Consider the following 22,376-nt stretch of genomic DNA (forward strand, 5'->3'; position numbering starts at 1 on the left):
CTATGTAATGAAGCCTCCATAAAAACTCAAAAGGATGCGGTTTGGAGAAATTCTGGGTTGGTGAACACAACAAGATTCAGGAAGAATGGTGTGCTGAGAGACAGCATGGAAGCTCCTCGTCCTTTCCCCATACCATACCCTATGCATCTCTTCCATCTGGCTGTTCCTGAGTTAGATCCTTTCATAATAAAATGGTAATCTAATAAGTAAAATGTTTCTCTGAGTTCTGTGAGATGCTCCAACAAATGAATGGAACCCAAGGAGGGATTCGTGGGAACCTTTGATCTATAGCCAGTCAGTCACAAGGACAGGTAACAACCTGGACTTCCGATCGGCATCTGAAAGTGAAGGAGGTCTTCTGAGCCTGAGTCCTTAACCTGTGGGATCTGATGCTATCTCCAGGGAGACAGTGTCAGAATTGACTTGAATTGTAGGATACCCAGATGGTGTCAGGGAATTGCTTGGTGGGAGAAGACCTCCACACATCTGGTGCGAAAGGTGTGTGGTAGTAGTGTGAGAGTAAAGGAGAACGAGAGGTGGAGGACTGAGTTTTTCCTTTATACTGTCCATCAGAAAATGATTGGGGAAGGTCTTACAATGGAAATGGCATTTGAGGTGAGACTTGGGCATTTCAGGCAAAAACAGCAGCATTTTCGAAAGCTTAGGAGCAAAATAAAATGTGGCTATTCAAAAAATTACAAGTTCAATTTGATCGCAGTATATATAAAATGTATTACATTAATTTTTAATCCAGTAAACATTTATTTACTGACTGCCAAACACCAATGCTAAGTGCAAAGGATATAAAGATGGCTAAGCATGCATTATAATACTATTTAAAAACTCTCACTAAACAATACTTTACATTTTCTATGTAAATTTATATATGCACTTAAAAGTATTTAAAATAGAGTAGTATTTGTATTATTGTTTTAATTACTTAATAAACACTCATGTGACTTATGTAATTATTCAAGTAGAGAGAGAAAAATAAACAGGCTTATCCCAAGGCTAACAGTGGTTAATTCTAGATGCTGAAACTGAAAATTATAACTATTTTCTTCTTTGAATTTTTGTTGGTTTCTAACATTTAAAAAAGAAAAAAGGATGGTCCTAAGAAGTCAATTTAATATATAGATACTATGGGGTAACACTAATCTTGATCTCTTTCCCATCACAATAAACAAACTGCACTTTCTCAGTCTAGTTTCTCTGCGGCTCTAAGCAGAACAAAAAACACTGAGTAAGATTCTTCCCTATTTATGCAGCAGTCAACGTATTTAACTAACTGCAATTCTTTTATGTAGCCAGTGCAGACCATGATGGAATTCTGCATGCTTTTGAAAACTTCTTCAGAGTTTGAAAAGCCTTAGAAATTCTTACCTTTGCACTTAACCAGAGTAAGCACTTGAGTTCAAACAGGGAAAACATGCTGACAGTTCATATTACAACCGACATGACTACTTGACTATTTTAAGTAATTAAGAAACTGGCTTTAAACACGCAAACCTATGCTTGCTGAAATATTAAGCAAAAATCTATCTTAGTGATCAGGTCAAATAGGCTTACAACCAGAGGATTTAGACTAAAAAAATGGACAGGAGGGGCTGGCCCCGTGGCCGAGTGGTTAAGTTCGCGCGCTCCGCTGCAGGCGGCCCAGTGTTTCGTTGGTTCGAATCCTGGGCGCGGACATGGCACTGCTCATCAAGCCACGCTGAGGCAGCGTCCCACATGCCACAACTAGAAGGACCCACAACGAAGAATATACAACTATGTACCGGGGGGCTTTGGGGAGAAAAAGGAAAAAATAAAATCTTAAAAAAAAAAAAAAAAAATGGACAGGAGACAAATGCAAATAGAAAAACATGCTTTAAACATCTGTGGCTCTTAGAACAGAAGTAGCAAACATATGACAGAACGAAAATATAGTAAGCGTTCTCCTTGCTGTCCACTGTGCCCTGCAAGCGTGGACCTTCACTAAGTAACTAGGGATTCCTGCAGCACAGAAATGAGGAAAGCTTTCAAATATGATGATGCCACAGCTATCCCAGTTATAAGATTGCATGCATGACTGCAACATAAATTAAGGGAAAACAAGACATTAACATAAGTTGCATTAAATTCAGATTCCCAAAATTTTGAGCCTGCCCTCTTCTTTCCAATATATACTTTCCAATATATTGCTACCCTGTTGAGGCACTGAAGCATCCAGGCAGGAGCAGGGCAATGAGAGTCAGAGGCCCTGAGGTGGCATCCTCTCTCAGTCTGTAACTAGCTGCAGGTCTTGGATCAACTCAATTCTGGGCCTCAGTTTCCTCATCTGTAAAAAGAAAGGGGTTAGATTCAACTTCTAAGACCCTTTCTAGGTCCAACATTCCGTATCCCTATAAATTTTTTAACTGTTTCTCAAGGACTTCAGCAGATGCTAAAATAAAGAAAGGCCCTCAGGTTCCTAAGTCTAAGAAGAGATATGAAGTTGCCTTTTAGGTTTGAGACTTTTTTAAGTGTGGAAAAGAAAAACAGGCTTCGCTTTTATTAAACAACGAGTTAAAAAGGGGAAGCAAAGAGGCAGCTGGAGCGAGTGCAAATTATGAAAAAAAACATTTCAGGTAAAGACCTAAAACCTGCTGGTCTTTCACGTCTCATTTTCACTACTCTGCTGACCAGGGCACTGCCGCCATCTCCTGCACACCAAAGACAGGACAAGTACTCTTCTATTGAAAGATTCTCAAGGAGCATGTGGGAGGTATGCCAATCTTCCAGTGTGCAGATTCTGCTCCAAGCCAAGGGAACAAATAAAAGTTACCTTGCAAATAAGTGGTCACTGTTTTCAGAGGCTCAAAAGAAACGCACAGTCCTGTTGTACCTGAATTGTGAAAGACACTTATACCTCATAATAATAAAACACTTTTAAAAGCTTCTAACTATCAGGGCTGGCCCCGTGGCCAAGTGATTAAGTTCACGCGCTCCGCTGCTAGCGGCCCAGTGTTTCGTTGGTTCGAATCCTGGGCGCAGACATGGCACTGCTCATCAAACCACGCTGAGGCAGCGTCCCACATGCCACAACTAGAAGGACCCACAACGAAGAATATACAACTATGTACCGGGTGGCTTTGGGGAGAAAAAGGAAAAAAATAAAATCTTTAAAAAAATTAAATAAAAATTTTTAAAAAAAAGCTTCTAACTATCATTAAAATACTAAAGAAGCCATACATAAATGAAGAAATGGACATTACATTTCTATGTCAAGTCCTATCAAATAGAATGTTCAAAGTTCTATGGCATTCACATTTTGGTAAAGTTAATGCATTTTCTTTTCTATAAAGAATCATTGGGATGATCTGGTCTTTTGTTCACACCTTAAATGTTTAAAGCTACCAACTAATAAGCACATAAAGTCCGCTGCCTCTGAGAAAATTTCCTTTAAGCAATAACAATGTGCAACTAAAACCACCCCTGCAAAAAGGCAATAATTTTTATCAGTAACTTCCTCCTTTTAGTAACTATACAAGTCATTTAAGTTCAAAACATTGCTCCTGAAAAATCATTGCTTAAGTAGTAGGCACACCTAGTTCATTGCTGAAGTACTTAAACTGAGAATATTTTTAAATAAGCTTTTGGAGTCAGTTGAAATCATATTTACCACCTGGCATATATCCCCTGCAAAGGAAAGTTTCTAGATGAGGTTGACCTCAACCACATAATGACCTGTACAGTTAATGCTTCTCTTTCTTCTCACGACTACTTATAGTTTGATCATGTACGAATTCATCTGAAATCATTCTTAAACTTGCTCATATTTCAGCTTGTACAAAGTCACTAATCACTCATCCATAGCAACCAGGTGGATAAGTACACCTCGAGTCATCCTAATTATAAAAACTATTTAAAAATTGTGTGGGAGGTTTGAAGGTAAGAGGGAAATAATAAATTGCAGAGCAGTATCTTACATAAAATGCAACTTTTCAATCATAGTAGTAAGCCTGCACATTTGGATAACCAAATCAAGATTTTACTTATAAACTCAAACTATATATCAAACTATGAATATCAGAGAATATAAGAACAGGGATCCAAGCAAATCTGACATCCAGTTCCTGACTCACTCAATATAAATATACATTTATTGATCACCAGCTATATATCTGAGAACTGTGCTAAGGGTTGAGGACGTAATGCAGAACAAGGCAGGCGTGATCCTTGGCCATGTGAAGCTTGCATTTTCATTCTTTCTACATTAAATGCCTGCTTTGTGCTAGACACTATGCTAAAACACCAAAAGTAAAAAGACCAAGTCATAGTTCCTACCCAGAAGGACTTGCAACAAGATCACAAGAAATGAGTAGATGACCACATAAGATCAGGCCTGCTCCACAGATCTCTCCAGGAGCTCCTGGTACCAATAACCTCACTCTGCAAACAGAGTCTAAGCATGTGTGAAACCAGGAGGCATTAGGACACAATTGGACTAAATCAGGAGAAAAATAATACCTAATAAACTATAACAATTTTGATTCCACTGGAAGCAGATCTGGGAAAGTAATCTATAGAAACCAATTCAAAAAAAATTTCAGGGCTACCTTAGTTCTTTCACATTATAAATAAATAATATATTGTAAAAATAGACAATTGGTAATCTTTAGAATGTGAACACCAGCATCAAATTCTTCACTGTTTAACTTGTGTGACTTAACAGTTCTCACTCGAAAATTCACAGAAAGGACAAAATGGCAAGAAAAAATTAAAATGAAGAAAAACCAGCCAAAAAAATAAAGGAAGAAATGTAATGGGTTAGACATAAGATGAATCATGTTCTGGCAAAGATACCAAAAAACAGTCCACACTGGTAGATCGATGAAAATAAGGGTCCTCTATCTTGACCTAAAACTACTTCTTTGACAGAGATAATTGTAACTCTCTGTTGGTGTACTGATGAGTATCTGGACACTAAGAGAAGACAGGTTAAAACTCACAGATTCACTTTTAAGTCAAGAACATTTAAAAGCAAATGAATTCCAAGGGCACGTTCTACAACTGGTATAGACAGAAAACACCACCAGAAAACAGCTAGGATATGCAAATTCACAAAGGCTTCCTCAGTTTTTGGTAAGGACTCCTTGAACTTGCAAATGTCATGTGGTTATGCCCACCTTTCCCTCTGCCTCAGTGAAAGAGGAGCACTCCCCCTGTCTGAGCTGAAGCTGGCGGTGCTCTGCAGGCTCAGCAGTGTAAAGAGAGGAAGTCAGTGGGAAGTTGGTGGCTCTGAATCTAACACCTCAGTTCAAATTACAGGTAACGTGTTAGAGAACAATGGCTAGATCATCAAATAAAAGATATTTCTTCAGATAAAAGCATGTCTAAAGAAGAAGGCTAGCAATAACAAATCAAAATAGGACAATAGACTTAAGGATGTCCATTACATACAATAAAACTGATAAAGCTATCTTGTAGGTAATAGGACACCTAATATACAGAGTGCTGGCTGTTCTGCTTTGAACCTAATCTTGTTCTTAGCTTTGACTGGTTAGATACTATCATATTTCCTGTTGTTGGCCAATTAACAAGAATCATAGAGTGCCAACACCAGCACTGTTTTAGGTGTTTTGAGAAGTTTTTTTAAAAAAGCAGAATAAAAGAAAAATATAGCTTAGTGCCAGAACTGGACCACAGGAATAAACTACATAATAGTCATTGAGAAAAAAAAAAGAAAGATAAGAGTGGAATTACAAGAAAAAATTTCATGAGAAAAGTTGAAAAGAAAACAATAAATTAGAATGTAGGTGGTGAGTTTAATAAGGTTCACTATAAAATTATTACAACTTTTCTGTATGTTTAAAAATTTTATTAAAATGTTGGAAATAAAAGAAGGATAAATTACATTTGGTAAATTTCTCAGACAAGAGGAAAATAAGATTATAAGAGTAAAGGTACATATGGCCTATTTGAGACAGTGAGAATGCTGGCCAGACCAGGGAACAGGATATATATTAAGAGAAGTCAGGAATAAGACTAGCTTCAATACTTTTTATTTTGCTTTGTTTTGTTCCTTAGCAACATAGAAGTCTTCAGGACTCCAATATTTTTGGAAACCATATAAAATAAAACCCATAATACTACACTAGGCCTCTCCAAGAGCTGCCTTAGGCCACCCTAGTCCTATAAATTATCCTTATCTTTTAACTCCATACAGACATCATTTGACTGCATTTACAATTAAGGCCCAATCTCAAATTTCAGTTATTAAAATGACATAAATTCTGCAAAAACAGTTTACCATAAAAATCAACAGGACAGTGAATAGCTTTTTACAAAATGAGAAAAATCCTATTAAATGATAACCATTAGCAAGGAGAAGCTTGGTAAGCTTTAAACTCTAATAACCACAAAATTCAGATTTCAACACTGCACTCCATATTTTTTTCCAATTTAGTAGACAAGCATAACTGCTATCATTAAGGAAAACCTAAAGGCAATGTGGATTTTAAGCTAACAATGTGGCAACTTAAATATATGTGTAAATGAAACAGACCGGGTACTCATCCACAACCCAAACTAATTAGAGGACTTTGCACTATTTCACCATAAGCATATTTATTCCTGAAGCAATAATATTTTGAATTAGCAAAAGAACATATTTCCAGTATCAGAATACTTACCAAAGAGCTAAAAAGAAAATACCGCATTATTTAGCATTCTGTCTGTGTGTGAAATTGGTTTTAAAAAATTAAGAGAGCCCACAAACAGAAAGAGCATCCCTCTCAAAAATAAAAAATCTCACACCCTTCAAAAATCAAAACTATGAAACAGGAGTGAGACAGGGGAAATAAGGAAAGACGACAACATTGAGAACCTGAAAAAAGAAGAGTGCCAAATAAACAAGAATATTAGAAAGTGAGCATCAGGCAATAACATGAGCAATGGGAAAATGTCCCTGGAAACGCCATGTGACACACAGAGCCCGGAGCACAGGCATCCGAGGTATGAGCTCTGCTGCTCCTGACCTACCTTGCTACCTCATATTTTGGCCTACTGTCCAACACTGTTTCATATTTGTTCTCTTGGTTACTTTTCACAGCAACCCTATTTCTGCCCTATTTTCAAATGGCACAAGGGTCTCTAGCAGGCTCGACAGTAAGTGGAAGAGGACATTTTTTAAAAGAACCTGACTATAAGGTCTCATGAAAATCCTATTCTAACCTCCTACGCTTCAAGCCTCAAATACACTGCTTTCTCTACCAGACTACCAATGCCTGTAAGTGAATATAACACATCAATTCAATTAACATCAAGAGATAAGGAGCAAAAACATGGCTTTTCCTTTAATCAGGGTTGGGAATAGGAAGTAGGAAGGTTTCTCAAAATAACCAAGGCCACCAGACTCTAAAGAGGCTAAGATGGGAAGGTAAGGTCACGAAAAGGTGGGACTGGGAAATACAACGTAGCCGGCAAACTTATGGCCAGCCCAGGGACTATTATCACTCTTTACAGAACAATAAAATTAAAATTAGAAACACAGGCTCCCCCCAGCAGGAAAGCATGTTAAGGCTCTGATTAGTCTGTCAAAAATAAAACCTGTCCAAACTATGGTTGGAAGTTTGGGAAGGCTGCCCACAGCCCATCTACGGCAGCTGAAGTCCACAGGGAGCTATGCAGCAGCAGTGCAAACGGAGTACTGGATAAAGATGCAAGCCAGAGAACAGATATGCAATTTAAGGTGACAGCAACAATAGCCAATGGCTTTGGAATGAGTGGCTGTGGTCCTTTAAACTCATAAGTGCAAGCACAAGCGTGCGCACGCACACATTGAAACGCCAATAAAGGCCAGGCTGGCAACATAAGTTAAAAAAAAAAAAAAGCAGCCAAGAGGTCAGAGTACAAAGAGGCTCATCCTGTGCAGCCTGGAGACTAAGGCAGATGGAGCACAGCACTCTCTGGACTCAAGTGTCTGTTGCACAGAAAGTCCAGGGACCATAATGAGGCCCTGGTGAGTACTACAGCATATGGAGCTGAGATGTTATTTAGATTGCTCCCCACACATAAACGCCTAATTTTGATTTTTCATACTTGCCTGTATATTAGGAGATATTGTTTAAGATACTTGTGAAATTTCACCAACATGCAATTCCCTGAAGTTAGAATGAATCTGCCAATCAAAGCACTTAAAATTACTCATGGAAGTATGAAACAGTGTAAAACAATTTTTAAAAATGCCATAGGCAGGCATCTGCAATGAAATACAACGACCCTCTTATGTATTGTTTAATATGATTTCAAGCCCACTTGTTTATGACTTAAGTGAAGTTATTGTTTTCTTTTTTTCCACCTGCTCATGGTTTAAAGCAGGTTGTCCGAATCTAAGAGTGCAGTTAGCTGTGTCAGGAGGTCGTCATTTGACTTCTGTTGTTGTTGAGAAACACTCAGCAGCTCAGCTGATGACAGACACTGCTAGGGACTTATGATAAGATGTGGAGAAGCAACTGTGGCTAGGGGACATTTAGCCTTTAAATACCAAGAGTTTGTGAGGACTTATTCAAGAGGTGCAGTCTGGGCAAGCCGCCTCCTTACTGACCCAACTCTGAAGACCCGTGGGGCACTAGCTCCTGCTGTGGCCGGGCATTCTTGGTCAGTATGGTGAAAACCATGCAGCCGCCCTGCAAAGGCGGTCAGACTGCCCATCAACACCAGTGCCTTCATTCCCTAGCAACCTGCTCTAGCAACAAGGGACTTTTATTTTGTGCTGGCAGCTGGATGTCAGCTCTCGGTTGGCAAAGCCATCTCTCCCACAAACCAACCTTGTAGAAAAGGTACACTTCAACTGAAATTGGACTTTATTCCTGTCATCTCCTCTTGCCTGGAACAATAGTGTGATTAATCTATCATTGGTTTGGAGTATGGTATTTCTTTACTGGCTTATTAAGAGACAGTATCCTGTATGTTATTGGCTTGTGAAATTATTATAATTCCCTCAGTGAACCTGTGTTAAATAAACTGCTGGTAAAGACAAGCTCAGTCTCTGAGCATGAATTTGCCCCCTAAAACAAAACAGACCCCTACTGTATAATTCCAAAGAAACATGAGAAGTTGGGAAATAAAGCAACATAAAATGTCACCAGATTATTATGAATGTTATTTTGTATATCTATTTTTACATACTTGACCAGTAAAAGCCAATGGCTGTCGAATACAATAGAATATAGTATTATGCAACCTTCCATCAGTTTGATATAAGACTTTAAATGAATTAATGTATTAAAAGCTGTGATATTCATGCAGAAGTAGTCAATATATGAATGGAACAAACGGCAGCCATGGTGGTTTAAAAATATTCCTGCAAATTCCTTGACAGGGCTCCCTTCAAAATGATGAGCCTAATTCCCATCTTCTTAAGGGTGGGGTAGGCTTTGTAACTTGCTTCTAACAAACAGAATGTGACATAAATCATGCTCTGTGAATTCTGAGCCTTGTCGTAAAGAGGATAGCTTCCTCCTGGTACTCTCTCCCAGATCTCTACTTCCAGGCAAGCCAACACCATGTCATGAGGACAACTAGCCCTGGCAGAGGCCCAATTAGAGAGGAATGGAGGCCTCCCTACCCCCAGGAGTCAGCACCCACTTGGCCAGCCATGTGAATGAGCGGCCTACAAGGGAGATCCTCCCACCTCAGTTAAGCCTTCAGATGACTGTGGCTTGGTTGAAATCTTAATTTCAACCTTAAGACAGACTCTGAACCAGAACTGCAAAGCTGAGCTGCTCCTAAATTCCTGACCCATGGAAACTGTGTGAAATAATAAATGTTTTAAGCCACTGAGTTTTGGAGTAATTTGTTTTGCAAAAATAACAAATAGTAAGCTGGAAATAGATCCAAGGACACAAAGAAATTTGGTATATGATAAAGATACTCACAAGGGGGATGGGGGGAGGCTTTATTTAACAACTGTTCAAATAACTAGCCACAATTTGAAAAAGAAAAAAAATTAAAGGTGGATATTTGTTTAACTCATTATAGAAAAATAAAGACAAGAAAACTCAAAGATTAAATGTAAAAAATAAAAACATAAAAGTAATAAAAGAAAATAAAGGCAAACAGTCTTTTATGGGTAGAAAGAGGCATTTCTGAACATTTTACAAAACCCAGAAAACATAAAAGAAAAATACTGATAGACTTTACTACATAATAATCAAAAAATACCATAAATAAGGTTAAAAGATAATCAACCTGATATAAAAAATTGCAACACATACTAATCTCAAAAGTTTAATATCTCTAAAATTATACAATTCTTATAAATTATAAGAAAAAAGACAGCTGTTCTAAAAGTAAGTAAAATACGTGAAAGGCATTTCATTGAAAGCAAAATATGGATAGTATATAAAGACATAAAAACATATTCAACCACACTAATAGGGGCCGCCCGGTGGCGTAACAGTTAAGTTCGCACATACTGCTCATCAAGCTATGCTGAGGCAGCATCCCACATACAAAATAAAGGAAGACTGGCACAGATGTAGCTCAGAGACAATCTTCCTCAAACAAAAAGAGGAAGATTGGCAACAGATGTTAGCTCAGGGCCAATCTTCCTCACCAAAAAATAATAATAAAACAGTAAAAATGTTAAAATTACAATTAAAAAAATTTTTTAATATATCCAACCACACTAGTAATAAAATAAAGACAAATAAAAATAAAATATCACCTTTTTTAGCTTATCAGTCTGTCAAAGATTTAGAAAACTAAAAGTACTCAGTGTGGGAAAATAGAACCTCTCATGCTCTCCTGGCGGTGTAAATAGGTACAACCTTTCTTAAATGTAATATGGCAATACGTACCAAAATGTTACATGAACACACCTCTGATGCAGAGACACCACTTCTAGGGTGTAAAGAGATGATCACAGATTTTCAGTACACCACTATTTATAACAGCGAAAAACTGAAAACAACCTAAATGTCCACAAAAAAATAAACTATGACATGCATACAGTGCAATAATTTGCAATCATTCAACAGGACATTGTGTAGCTATATTGCTTGAATTCTGTTTTGAAAAAGAGCTGGAAAACTAGAAGTGTAATATGAACTCATTTACGTGAAATTTTATATATACACACAACATCCATCATCAAAAATGGTGAGGTGAGGACCAATATGAACTCAAATGATGGCAGTAGTATTTATTGGCAGCAGTCAAGGGATTTTTACTTTCTTCTTTATACTTTTCCATATTATTTAAATTCTCAATAATGGGTACATATTATCTTTATATACTAAAGCAAATTAACATTAGTCTTTTCTGCTACAACAGATATTTCTTGAATGTAAATTTGCTCATATGCATGAAAATGGAAAGTCTCCTTTAGGGGCTTCAAGACTTTCCTCTACAGTAAACTATCTGAGGAAGCTGAGAGTACAGATGAAGAAATACAAAATATTTTCCCCTGTGTTTAAAATAGAATTGATAAGTCAACACCCCGGATCAGATTTTCACCTTTGATGAAATTAGTTTCTAACGAAGTGGGTGACTTTAAGGACCTACAACTCAAGGGAGGAAAACCAGGGTTTAAGGTCTAAGACAGACTGTGATGCTGGGTATAAATGCCAGTTGAGATTTAACCACGTTGTTTTTCTTACAACTGTCATTTCTTTTGTGTTAGTTCTATTTACAAAATTCCACTAGTTTTAAATCATCTGTTCCTGATCCTATTTTCCCTATAAGCCCTATCACTTATAGCACATGATTTTACAGAAGTAAAGATTTTTCAGGACTGCAAACGTGGCATTAACAGAGAAATGCCTATACTATTCTTAGTAAAATGCAAAGAGGTAGAGAAACATTCCATAATAAAAAAAGAAAAAGAAAAGAAACCTTAAATTTCTTTTGCTTTAGTGATACTTTTCAATGAAACATAGGGCAAAACAATCTCAATGGTCCTGATTTACCTCACACATTTTTATTATATATTATAAATACAAAGAGAAAGAAATGGTTCCTGCCCCATGAAACACAAAATCTAAACAAGACAGAGAATTAAACAGACTAGACTGTGGTGGGGGAGGAGGAACTACTCCAAGTAACTCCCCCCTACCAATGGCAGGAACAAGAGGGAGAGTAAAAGAATTTCTTTCTCATGTAAAAGAATTCAGGAGGCAGCAGTTCCTAATGACCCTGCACTACCCACCATGGCGGTTCACCCTTCACGTGTCTTTTCTTTTTTTAAACCACTGTATTGAAGTATGACTGACATACAAAGAGCTGTACATATTCAATACATACAAATTGATGAGTTTGGAGATAAGTATACACCCATGAAACCGGTACCACAATACATTCCATAAACATATCCAAAACATATTCCATAAACACTTGCAAAAGTTTCCTCCCACCCTCTTTTAATCCCATTAACTTTTGAAGGTAGTATTGAATTATAGACCCTCAGTTGGAGTACAGGGGAGGGGAAATGCAAACAATGAGAGAAGCAGTTCTGAAACTATTTTAGATACACTGTAGCATTGAGCAAATGGGTAAGGGTGTTATCTGGGAGCCAGGGTGCTCTTGGTGGAAAAAAGGAGACATAAATACACAGGGAAAAGTCAAGGAAGAACGCTCTCGAGACCTAAAACCAAACATACGCCAGCAGTGATAAGTATATCTACTACCCAGATCTTAAGTTCCAATACCATTCCTCACTAGAAGGAATCAGGGCTCTTCAGAGAAAGGCCTGATTCCAGGGCTGAATCTAGGGCTGGGGCAGGGAAGGTATAAGATGAGTCTGGAACATCTTGTTATGCCACCAAGTAAAGAAGTGCTCAGAAAAATGACAGAAGGACATCAAAAGGACATAGGGCCTGCTTAAAGGTGTTCCTACTGGCTAAATATGGGAAAATTTGATCACCTAAATAATTAAGGTCAATAATGATTATAAACCATTGAAAAATACCTTTGGATTTGCTTATTTTCTGAAATTGGGCAATACTAAAGAACTGGGTATTTAGCCTCAAAAGGTAAATTAGAAATGCTAATTTAATTTAGTATAAGTAATTAATACCATGAAAGTATTTTATATACTGTTAAGTTTAATAAAATGCAAATTGTACTTAAAAATGTTTCCTTTGTGATCATTCTCAGACATATGTTATAAATGAAGTCCCCTTGCAGGTACAAAAACATTTTCAATTCATAAATTATCCTTCTACATAATTTCCAAAGTATAATTGTTGAGCTGAGTAAATAAAGTTTTCCACTGTTCTTTGATTATTATATCTGCATACTCAACAGTTAAATGAATTTGAGACCTAATAGCAAAATGGAAAGTTTGTGAATTTGAACTATTTAAAATACACAATGTTTCATTAATTATCATTAGTACTAGTATACAGTAGTTGGACCCTTGTGCATTTAAGAAACAGCTGATGTTGAAATTATCGAAGACTAAATCAGAGAAATGATTACCAAAAAGAGAGAATTGAGTTGGCCTCTCTTCCTTCAGTACTTACTCTTTTCACATCAACATTTATTGAGTACCTGCTATGTGCCGGGCATCATATCAGTTTCAATACTGAAAGAATGAAGATGTACCTGTGGATCTATAGATATTGAACATAAGCATTGCTCTTTTGAATTACTCCACCCTTGTGATAAGCCTAAAAGGGCCATAAAAATAAAATGAATAGATTTTATAAAAAAGAAAGGCAACTGGGGATGTTATGGAAAGACATCAACACAGTATTCCATAGTCTCTGGTCCTTCTACTGTCAGAGAGTGACTCTATCATCCAAACAGCTGCCCGAAGGTCAACAGGATAGTTAGCCAAAGTTCCCTCTCTCGAAAAAGTATAAATCATAACTTCCTCTTGCTTGAAACCCTGCAATAACTCTCCACTTCCTACAGCATAATAGATTCAGCATACACAGCTTCTTATGATTAAGTCCCTGGTCTCATCACTCTTTCATCAGCATATCATGCTCCAGCCAAACCCAGCCACATGCAATTTCTAGAATGCATCATGCTTTTACTTGTTTCTGGGCCCTTATACATGTTCTCCTCCTGTCTTTATTACTGTTCCCATCTTTCTGTGTCTTGGTCAACTCTTTTTCTCCCTTCAGTTTTGCTTAGATGTCAGTCCATAAGGAAGTCCACCCTGACTCTCACCCTGAGTCTGAATTAGATGCCCCTCCTGTGTGTTCCCATAAAAACCTGGGCTTCCCCTACCACAGCATTTATCACAGCTGATTTTCTCATCCTTACCTCCAATTGGCTGTGAGTTCTGTGAGGGCAGGGACTCTTGTTCACTGCCATGCGTCACTGCCTTGCACTGAAGTGTTCAATGTTCAATACAGTTTTATTGAGGAAATTAATAAATTACTTCCAATAACATTACTAAAATTAATCTTTTAATTATTTTCATAAGCTAACCTCATAAGTTCTGGTCCATGTAGACTATCTGCATTATATTCAGAATATGATGGACTTTGTGGAGGTTTCGATTGAGAGAAAGGCATTACCCAACCACATGCAAAAAATTGTGTTTGTGTGATGTGTGTATGTGCACACACATAAGCATGTGTATGTGTCTATCTGACCATCCCCATCTCTCATCTGATAGCTTTACTTGGGAGTTGAAGATACTTATGGAGAAAGAGGTTTTTGAAAAGAATTATATATATTATATATATATGCATATATTGTATATATATGTATACTGAACTTCAAGAGATTGATATTTTGGGTGCTTTTTTCTTCAGTAAGTCATAATACAGCACTCATGTCTAAAGGCAGTAAAGATGGGTAACAAGGATCAAGTAATTTTTCATCACCCATTCAACTATAAGGCATAAAAAAAAAATTTACAGATTAAAAGCTTACTTTTAGGAAATGTTTAGCTTGTTTTTCCTTAAAAGTGGTATTTTTGAACTCGTGTTCCATGATGTTCTAAGGATCCCCTAGAGGCTCAGGGCCAAAAGGAGCAGACACCAAATGAGCAGAGCTCTAAGCCCTGACTCCTTGCTTCAATCAGAGCCACTCTGTTTTTATCTGTTGTTGTTGTTGTTGTTAATAATAGGATCCAAAAAAGGTTTTCTTTGAATAAAAGGTTCACCACATTAAAATAAGAAGAAAAGAAAAAGGTTAAAAACCACTGCCTTACAGGATCAGCAGTGGATTGAGGCTCACACTATATAATTCCAGCCCTTATGTCTTTCATATTTCTTGTTTAGAGTAAATTTAGCTCTGTCAGGTTTACAGGCCCTTACTTGTGCTAAAATGAGAAATACCATTTGAATGCAGAAATATCCAGGAAGAGAGAAAACAACACGGGTTTTGAGAAGTATACTTATTCTCTGATGCAGCTGTTTCTAAATGTATTTATCTTACAATGTTTAAAGACATTCTTTATGTATCAATCTTCAAGTTAACGATTCATAACACAGAATACCAAAATAATCTAACTGAACAACAGAAAAGCCCACTGTAAATGCAAGCCGTTGTTATGTTTTATGTACTGTAGACAAATATCCCGTCACACCTTAATTTCTTGGTAAAAAGATCACCTTAAATGGAAAAATTCACCAAACTCAAATTTAACCCACAATTTTAGCTGTTTTGCCAATAAAGAAACAAAAAGGGAAGAGGGTAACTGAAACGTGGAGGTGCTCCCTCATCAACATTCAGAAGACCAGCGGGGAGAATTCGATCTGCTGGTGAACATTCTCAGGACTGATAGCAGAAATGGGATTCTCTCACACAGAAACCTTCTGCCGTCCTACACACAACAGTGCTGGAACTGTGGAATGGCGCTCAACCAAAAGTCAGATAAACACCTGAAAACAACTCCCAGCTCTATAACTTAATAAGTTAGGCGAATCCAAAACTTTTAGAGTTGAACACATATAATTACTCCTAAGATCTAGTGAGGTGAAAAACAACCAACCTAATTTTCATCTCTTCCAGGAAACCTGTTGTGAGCACTCTAACTCACAGTGCCATCTTCCACCTCCAAACTCATCCGGTGTGTACTAGCCACACCCTCATTTGGCATTCAGTGTTGTTAGGGTTTTTCTAGAGATATATCTGTCCTTCCCAACTAGATTGTAAGCCCCTAAAGGGTAAGTACCATGTCTCACCCCTCTCCAGAGTCCTCAGTGGTCTTGGAATTCTGCTAAGCATTTGCAGGTGCGACATCAATGTTTCTTGACTGCTTGTTTAATTTTAGATATGTTTTCTATTACCACCCACTTACAATGCTGATGGAAACAGTTTGGTATGCTTGTATCAGACACTTCATTCCTTTAAATGCCAGTCAGGAGCATAAGGGAGAAACTAGGTGGCCAGAGCAGCCTGTTTTGAGAGCCACCCAATCCATCTGACAATACCTCCATGCCTGTGTCACTCCCAAAGAACTACGTGCCCATACTCTTCTGTGGGTTAACCTTTTCTCCTCTTCCTACGCTCAGTACCAAATTAGAAATCAGAAAACAGATTCAAGGCCTAGCTATGCTAATGACGAGGCAATTCATTTTATCTATCTGAGTAGAGTATCTCCAAGATTCTTTGCTCCAACTATCTATAATTCTATGAGTCTAACTTCAGGCCTTTACCTTCCATATCAGAAATCCACGGAATGGTTCCCTCCTCCCAGTACTAAAATTAACTGTCTTCAATGATATATCCCATTTTCATCATCATTGCACCTGTGCTCCAAGACCATTTCTGACTTCTGCTGCTCATGACGTGTTCACTTCTAATGATAACACTGTTAAATTTCTTGTCTGATCTTTACTTCACACCTGTGCTCAATTAACAAACACATTGAGTGGCTGGTTGGATAGTTTAGGTTAACACACACACTTGGGGAAACTTCTAATATATTCCTCCTTTGAGCAGCGAAGATAAGTATGACCCCATTTGCAAATAAACACCAGTAATAATAAATAAAATTAAATTATTTTCATACTGGTCACCAAATAGGTTGTTTACAACTTAATCAACAGCTCAACAGCCCTGAGAATAATTCCCTGATCTTTCCAATTTTGTAAAAAACTTATTTATATTGCTTCATCAACATCAAATGATATTAGGGAACATCACAATGGTTGTTATATTAAATGGCTTAGAAAGAAAATCCAGTAACAATATTGATAGATGTTAGGGAATACATGAGCTAGACAAAAATATATGAGCCATATAGAAATTCAAAGCAATTTAAATTAATATCTATCAGTTTTGAATAATGAAGAAGTTTTTCAGAACCTAATGTAGCCTTGTTCTGCAAAAAGACTAGGCATATCTCCCAACGACCTCTCCCTAGGCAAGTAATTTGTTATACAATTAATTAAAAAGAAAAGTAGCAATTTCACCTCTTCAAATGTGGCTAGCAAAAAGAGCCATAATAAAATCACAAATGAAAGGTCAGTTTTAGAAGTGAAATGTGCCTAACAGAACCCTCTAGGAAATATTTACAATGTTATGTTTCCTTAGCCAAAATTATACCAACATTCTGCTACATTTTGGGTGTCAACTTCAGTACAAATATTAAAGAGCTACATAAAAATCTTTGACTAACACTACAATGAGGTTTTGTTTCATTTTTAATAGAGATAGAGTGATTGGCCACTGACAAAATCACTCAAAAGAACTCTTCCGCAAATTATCAAATCTATAATCTCTGAAAAAAACATTAATTGGAAAAAGAAAGAAAAACTGTAAAAAACTATTTTATTGTGAAACCAATGAAATAAAAATTTCAGTCTAATAAAGAATACTCATTTTGTGTTGTCTACAATATTGTATCACTATATCAATGACATTACAATAAAAATTTTTGTTACTCTAACTCACTAAATTAATCCCTATGTTAACCCTATTTATATCTCATTTTAAAAGGTATAAACTCATGCTCAGAATATTTGAGTAATCTTCCTAAAGTCACACAGTTAGTAAGTAGCAGAGCTGAGTCCAGGTTATTTGACCCCGTGGCCTGTGCACTTAAGCACTATGCTCCACTGCCTCTCAGTTACTCGCCACTCCCAGTAAATATTCACCACTCCCAATGAACACAGAGCAGGATGAGTTATTGATTTCATAACTGATGTTACAGCATTCAGACGCAATTTATATGAAGAGCGTTCTGAATACACAATTAGTTCAATCCACCATACAAAAGGTATATGCTCATCTCATTAATGTCTAATAAATTTTGAAGTGGGGAAGGGGTACAAAAGGAATAAAAGTACAAATCTATATACAATATCAATTAATAGAAAAATACAATAGAGTTGTCTTTGAATTTAACAAGTACTGAAAACCCTTGTTATCCTGCTGTCCTTTCAGCCATCTGAATTGCCTCTTAAAATTTGAAATTCCACTGCTGAAACAAGAGAAAGCTGGAAGATATGTGCATCCCAAAACATTGTGCCCTTCTGCAAATTCCCTTCTACATTTATTACCCGGATCTTTAAACACTCAACTAGGAGCTAAACCAATTCAACTGTATGTATAAAATGTAAAATTGGAAATGCCACAAAATCAACGTGACCTTTAAAGTGTAACACTCTCCACAACCGTTTAGATAATACTAGAAAAACATTTTACAGTGTTTAAAGCATAATCTTCATGTGTAACATTTTCAGCAAACATAAAAGCAAATACAGAACAGAGTACTTAAAAATCAACCACATTTTTTAAACAAAAACTGCAATTAATTTTAAAGTACCACTTTTTATGCAGTAGTTACATTGTCTATTAAACATTCAAAATCATATAAGCATGTTCTACTTTTCAAATACAAAGCTGATGTAACTACCATCACCGTACCCTAGTCACCTCCTGCAACTAGTAAGGCCTACTAGTATGACTAATTCTCCCCAATTTACCCATATTGGTTTGCTTGAGAACGAAAACATGTGTCAGGCAAAGGGTCAAGACAAGCCCTCTGTATGAGCGAACAAGACTACCCTTGATTAATCCTAAGGCACCCGTCTCCACAGCATGTTTTCTAACTAATCAGACTCCTCAGTTAAAGACATTTTCTGAGCAAAGATAATAATTAGGCAGTCGATAGTACCATAAAATCAAATTTTGTATGAGAGCAAATATAGCCTTCTATCTTCAGATCCAATCATATATTCGTTAAAAGTAAAAGATATGCAAATATGTGCTAATAGGACGGCAAACTTTCCCCAAGAGAGAATCACACTTCAGATAAATCATCACTCACAATTTTTTTTTTCATAATCAAGTAGCAATCCTTGAGAATATCTTTCCCCTTTGACTACTTTGATTAAGTCTTTTCAATAGAAGCTGATCAGAAAATACTTTTTCTCAGACATTTTTTTTTTCTGCACCACTCCTAGCAGGGGAGAAAATTTAGCAAGACAAAGGAATTCAGAATCCATCCCATCCCTCTTTACTAAATGGTGTGGATGTGTATATCCTATTGCCTTTGACACCTGAGAATTAGGAAGAAAAAGAAATCAAGGAAGCAAACTGAGCAATTTCTAATACCTGGCTAAAGGACAAATTCTATCTTTAAAATTGAGTATGGTCTCTACCAACTCTATGAATTCAGTTCATATTTCTTTAATGCAAAGAGGGAAAGAACAAGGTTACAGCATGAAGAGACAAAACAATGAAACATCAACAAAGCAACTAAATTAGATACCTCATCTGTCACAGAGAAAATCAATAAGGCCACAGAATTTATATGGTACACTGATTTACTTAGGGAAAAACTTTGGAATATAAAGTCTCTAGCCTTTTGTGTACTAAACATATTCTGCTCCACCAGCTGGAAGAAATTTAAAAAAAGATGGCCTCTGTGGCAGAGGACAAACAGGACTCGGGCTTACTCTAACAGAAAAGCAAAACAAGATGAGAAGAAAGCATTTTTGGGAGGAGGGTTTACATTCAACACAGATAAAAATAATATACATTGGCTTTTTACAGAGAAAGGAATGTAACTGGTTACTCTGAAAGAAAGAGGCAGAGTCAACAAGGCAAGAAACAAGGCAGCAGGAGGATAAAGGAACCCTGAGAGGGGTTTACACCCCAAACAAGACAAGAGTGAGACAAACTCAAGCAGGAGGAAGACAAAAAGCCCAACCCTCTCTCTTATTCTGAGAGAGGCAGTCTAGGATACAACACTAAGAACAAAGATGTCTGCACCCAGAAGTCAGGTGCTCCCACACACAGTCACACTCTCAGAGGAAAAGGACAACATATTTTACAATATTAAGAGAAAACCAAGAAAAAAACCCAGCTATGCCTGCTTGGTCAGCTCAGCCCATAGAAACTTCCAACAAACTCCCTAAGACTTCTTTTGACCACATCTTAACATTCCAGGCTCAAGCCTGAGCAAAAACGGCATATTCAGACAGAATTCATCCCGTCTGGTTTGACAAGCAAGGGATTCGTGGCCACTGTAGTAAAGCAAAGGCACAACGCTGCAAAAGGACTCCATTTAAGGAATCTCAACAGGCTCTTAAGTAATCTCCTAAACTCCCATACTACCTAAATCCTTCCTAAAAATACAGATTTCTAAAATGTGACCACGATACTGCTACTCAGTTCAAAAACTTTTGATGATTAGTCATTGACAAAGTCCCAATTCTGTGGTCCAACATTCAGACATCAAGACACTACGCTGCCCTAATTCTATTCCAGCATCATCTGTTGTGTTCTGTGATCTTACCCTTCCCCTTCCCTCTCTAAGCCTTTACTTGTGCTTCAGCCCAGAATTTCTTTCCACCCTTCTCCACCCCATAAATATTGCATTCTAATGCCAGCTCATAATATCACCTCCTATTTTGTGAAGTCATAGGCAATCTCCCTTATATACACCCCATCCTGTGCCACCCCAAATCTTTGTTTATAACTCATTTGGACACTTATATTCTAAATCATAGCCACTTATTTACATATTTATCTCCCCTACCTCTATACCACAGGGTTGTTTTCTTTTTTTTGAGGGAGAATTATATTAACTTTTTTTTAATTGTGGTAGAATACACATGATATAAAACTCACCATCTTAACCATTTTTCAGATACAGTTCAGTAGTGATAAGTATAGTCACACTGTTGTGCTACCAATCTCCAGAACTCTTCATCTTGCAAAATTGAAACTCTATACCCATTAAACCACATCTCCTCCCATTTCCTCCTACCCCTAGCCCCTGGCACCCATCCTTCTTCTTTCTGTCTCTATGAATTTGACTACTATACGTATTTCAAATACATGGAATCACACAGTATTTGTCTTCTTGTGACCGGTTTATTTCACTTAGCATAATGTCCTCAAGATTCACCCACCTTGTAGCATGTGTCAGAATTTCCTTCCTTTTTAAGGCTGAATAATATTCCACTTCATGCATATACTACATTTTGTTTATCCATTCTTCCATCCATGGATACTTGAGTTGCTCCCATATTTTGACTATCGTGAATAATACTGCTATGAACATGGGTTTTAGAGAGCCTGCTTTCAATTCTTTGGGGTATATACCCAGAAGCAGAATTGCTGGATCATATGGTAATTCTATTTTCAATTTTTTGAGGAACTGCCATACTGTTTTCCATAGCAGCTACACCATTTTACATTCTAAGAGTGCACAAGGGTTGCAATTTCTCCACAGCCTCTCCAACACTTGTTACTTTTTTTTTCCTTAAAGATTGGCACCTGAGCTAACAACTCTTGCCAATCTTCTTTTTTTTTTTTTCCTTCTTCTTCCCCTAAAGCCCCCCAGTACATAGTTGTATATTCTAGTTGTGAGCACCTCTGGTTGTGCTATGTGGGACACCACCTCAGCATGGCCTGATGAGCAGTGCCATGTCCACGCCCAAGATGTGAACCAGCGGGCCGCTGAAGCGGAGCACGAGAACTTAACCACTCAGCCAAGGGGACATCTCCTTGATTTTGTTAATAATAGCTATCCTAATGAGTGTGAAGTAGTAGTATATCACTATGCTTTTGATTTGCATTTCCCTAATGATTAATGATTTTGAGCCTTTCATGCACTTATCAGTCATTTGCATATCTTCTTTGGAAAATGTCTATTCAAGTCCTTTGCTCTTTTTTTAATTGGATTGTTTGTTTTTATTGTTGAGTTATAGGAGTTTTTCTATACTCTGGATATTAACCTCTTATCAGATATATGAACGACAGAATTCTTTTTCAATTCAATTCATTTTTCTATTCCCTAATTTATCAGAGTTGACTATATGTAATGCAGAATTTCATTTGGAGCTGAACATGTTTCTTCCTTTTAAAATTTTCTTTGTATAATACAAAATTTAAAATATCCAAAAAGTAGTATACAATGGAAAATGCAATTCCCTCCCATCCCTGTTCTGCAGCCATCAAGTTCCAATCCTCAGAAGCATTTTCCA

The 22,376-nt window shown here is 37.1% G+C and overlaps 1 protein-coding gene across 5 annotated transcripts in view; it reads right to left on the reverse strand.

Annotated features, from left to right (window-relative positions):
* IMMP2L (inner mitochondrial membrane peptidase subunit 2) overlaps nucleotides 1-22,376 on the reverse strand; it is an 845,338-nt gene that overhangs the window by 810,127 nt on the left and 12,835 nt on the right. Inside the window, exon 1 of one of the 5 annotated variants that reach the window (XM_044764648.2) lies at nucleotides 16,116-16,251. The exons of 2 other annotated variants lie outside the window; for them this stretch is intronic. In XM_044764648.2, coding sequence (XP_044620583.2) covers nucleotides 16,116-16,173 — 58 coding nt within the window. In that variant the 5' untranslated portion in view covers nucleotides 16,174-16,251. Of the gene's footprint in view, nucleotides 1-2,187; nucleotides 2,322-16,105; nucleotides 16,252-22,376 lie in introns of those variants that run through there. 2 more of the 5 variants (XM_070511979.1, XM_070511983.1) reach the window with 2 other exon arrangements.

Source organism: Equus asinus, chromosome 1 (genome assembly GCF_041296235.1).
Source record: "Equus asinus isolate D_3611 breed Donkey chromosome 1, EquAss-T2T_v2, whole genome shotgun sequence".
Classification (NCBI taxonomy): Eukaryota; Metazoa; Chordata; class Mammalia; order Perissodactyla; family Equidae; genus Equus; species Equus asinus.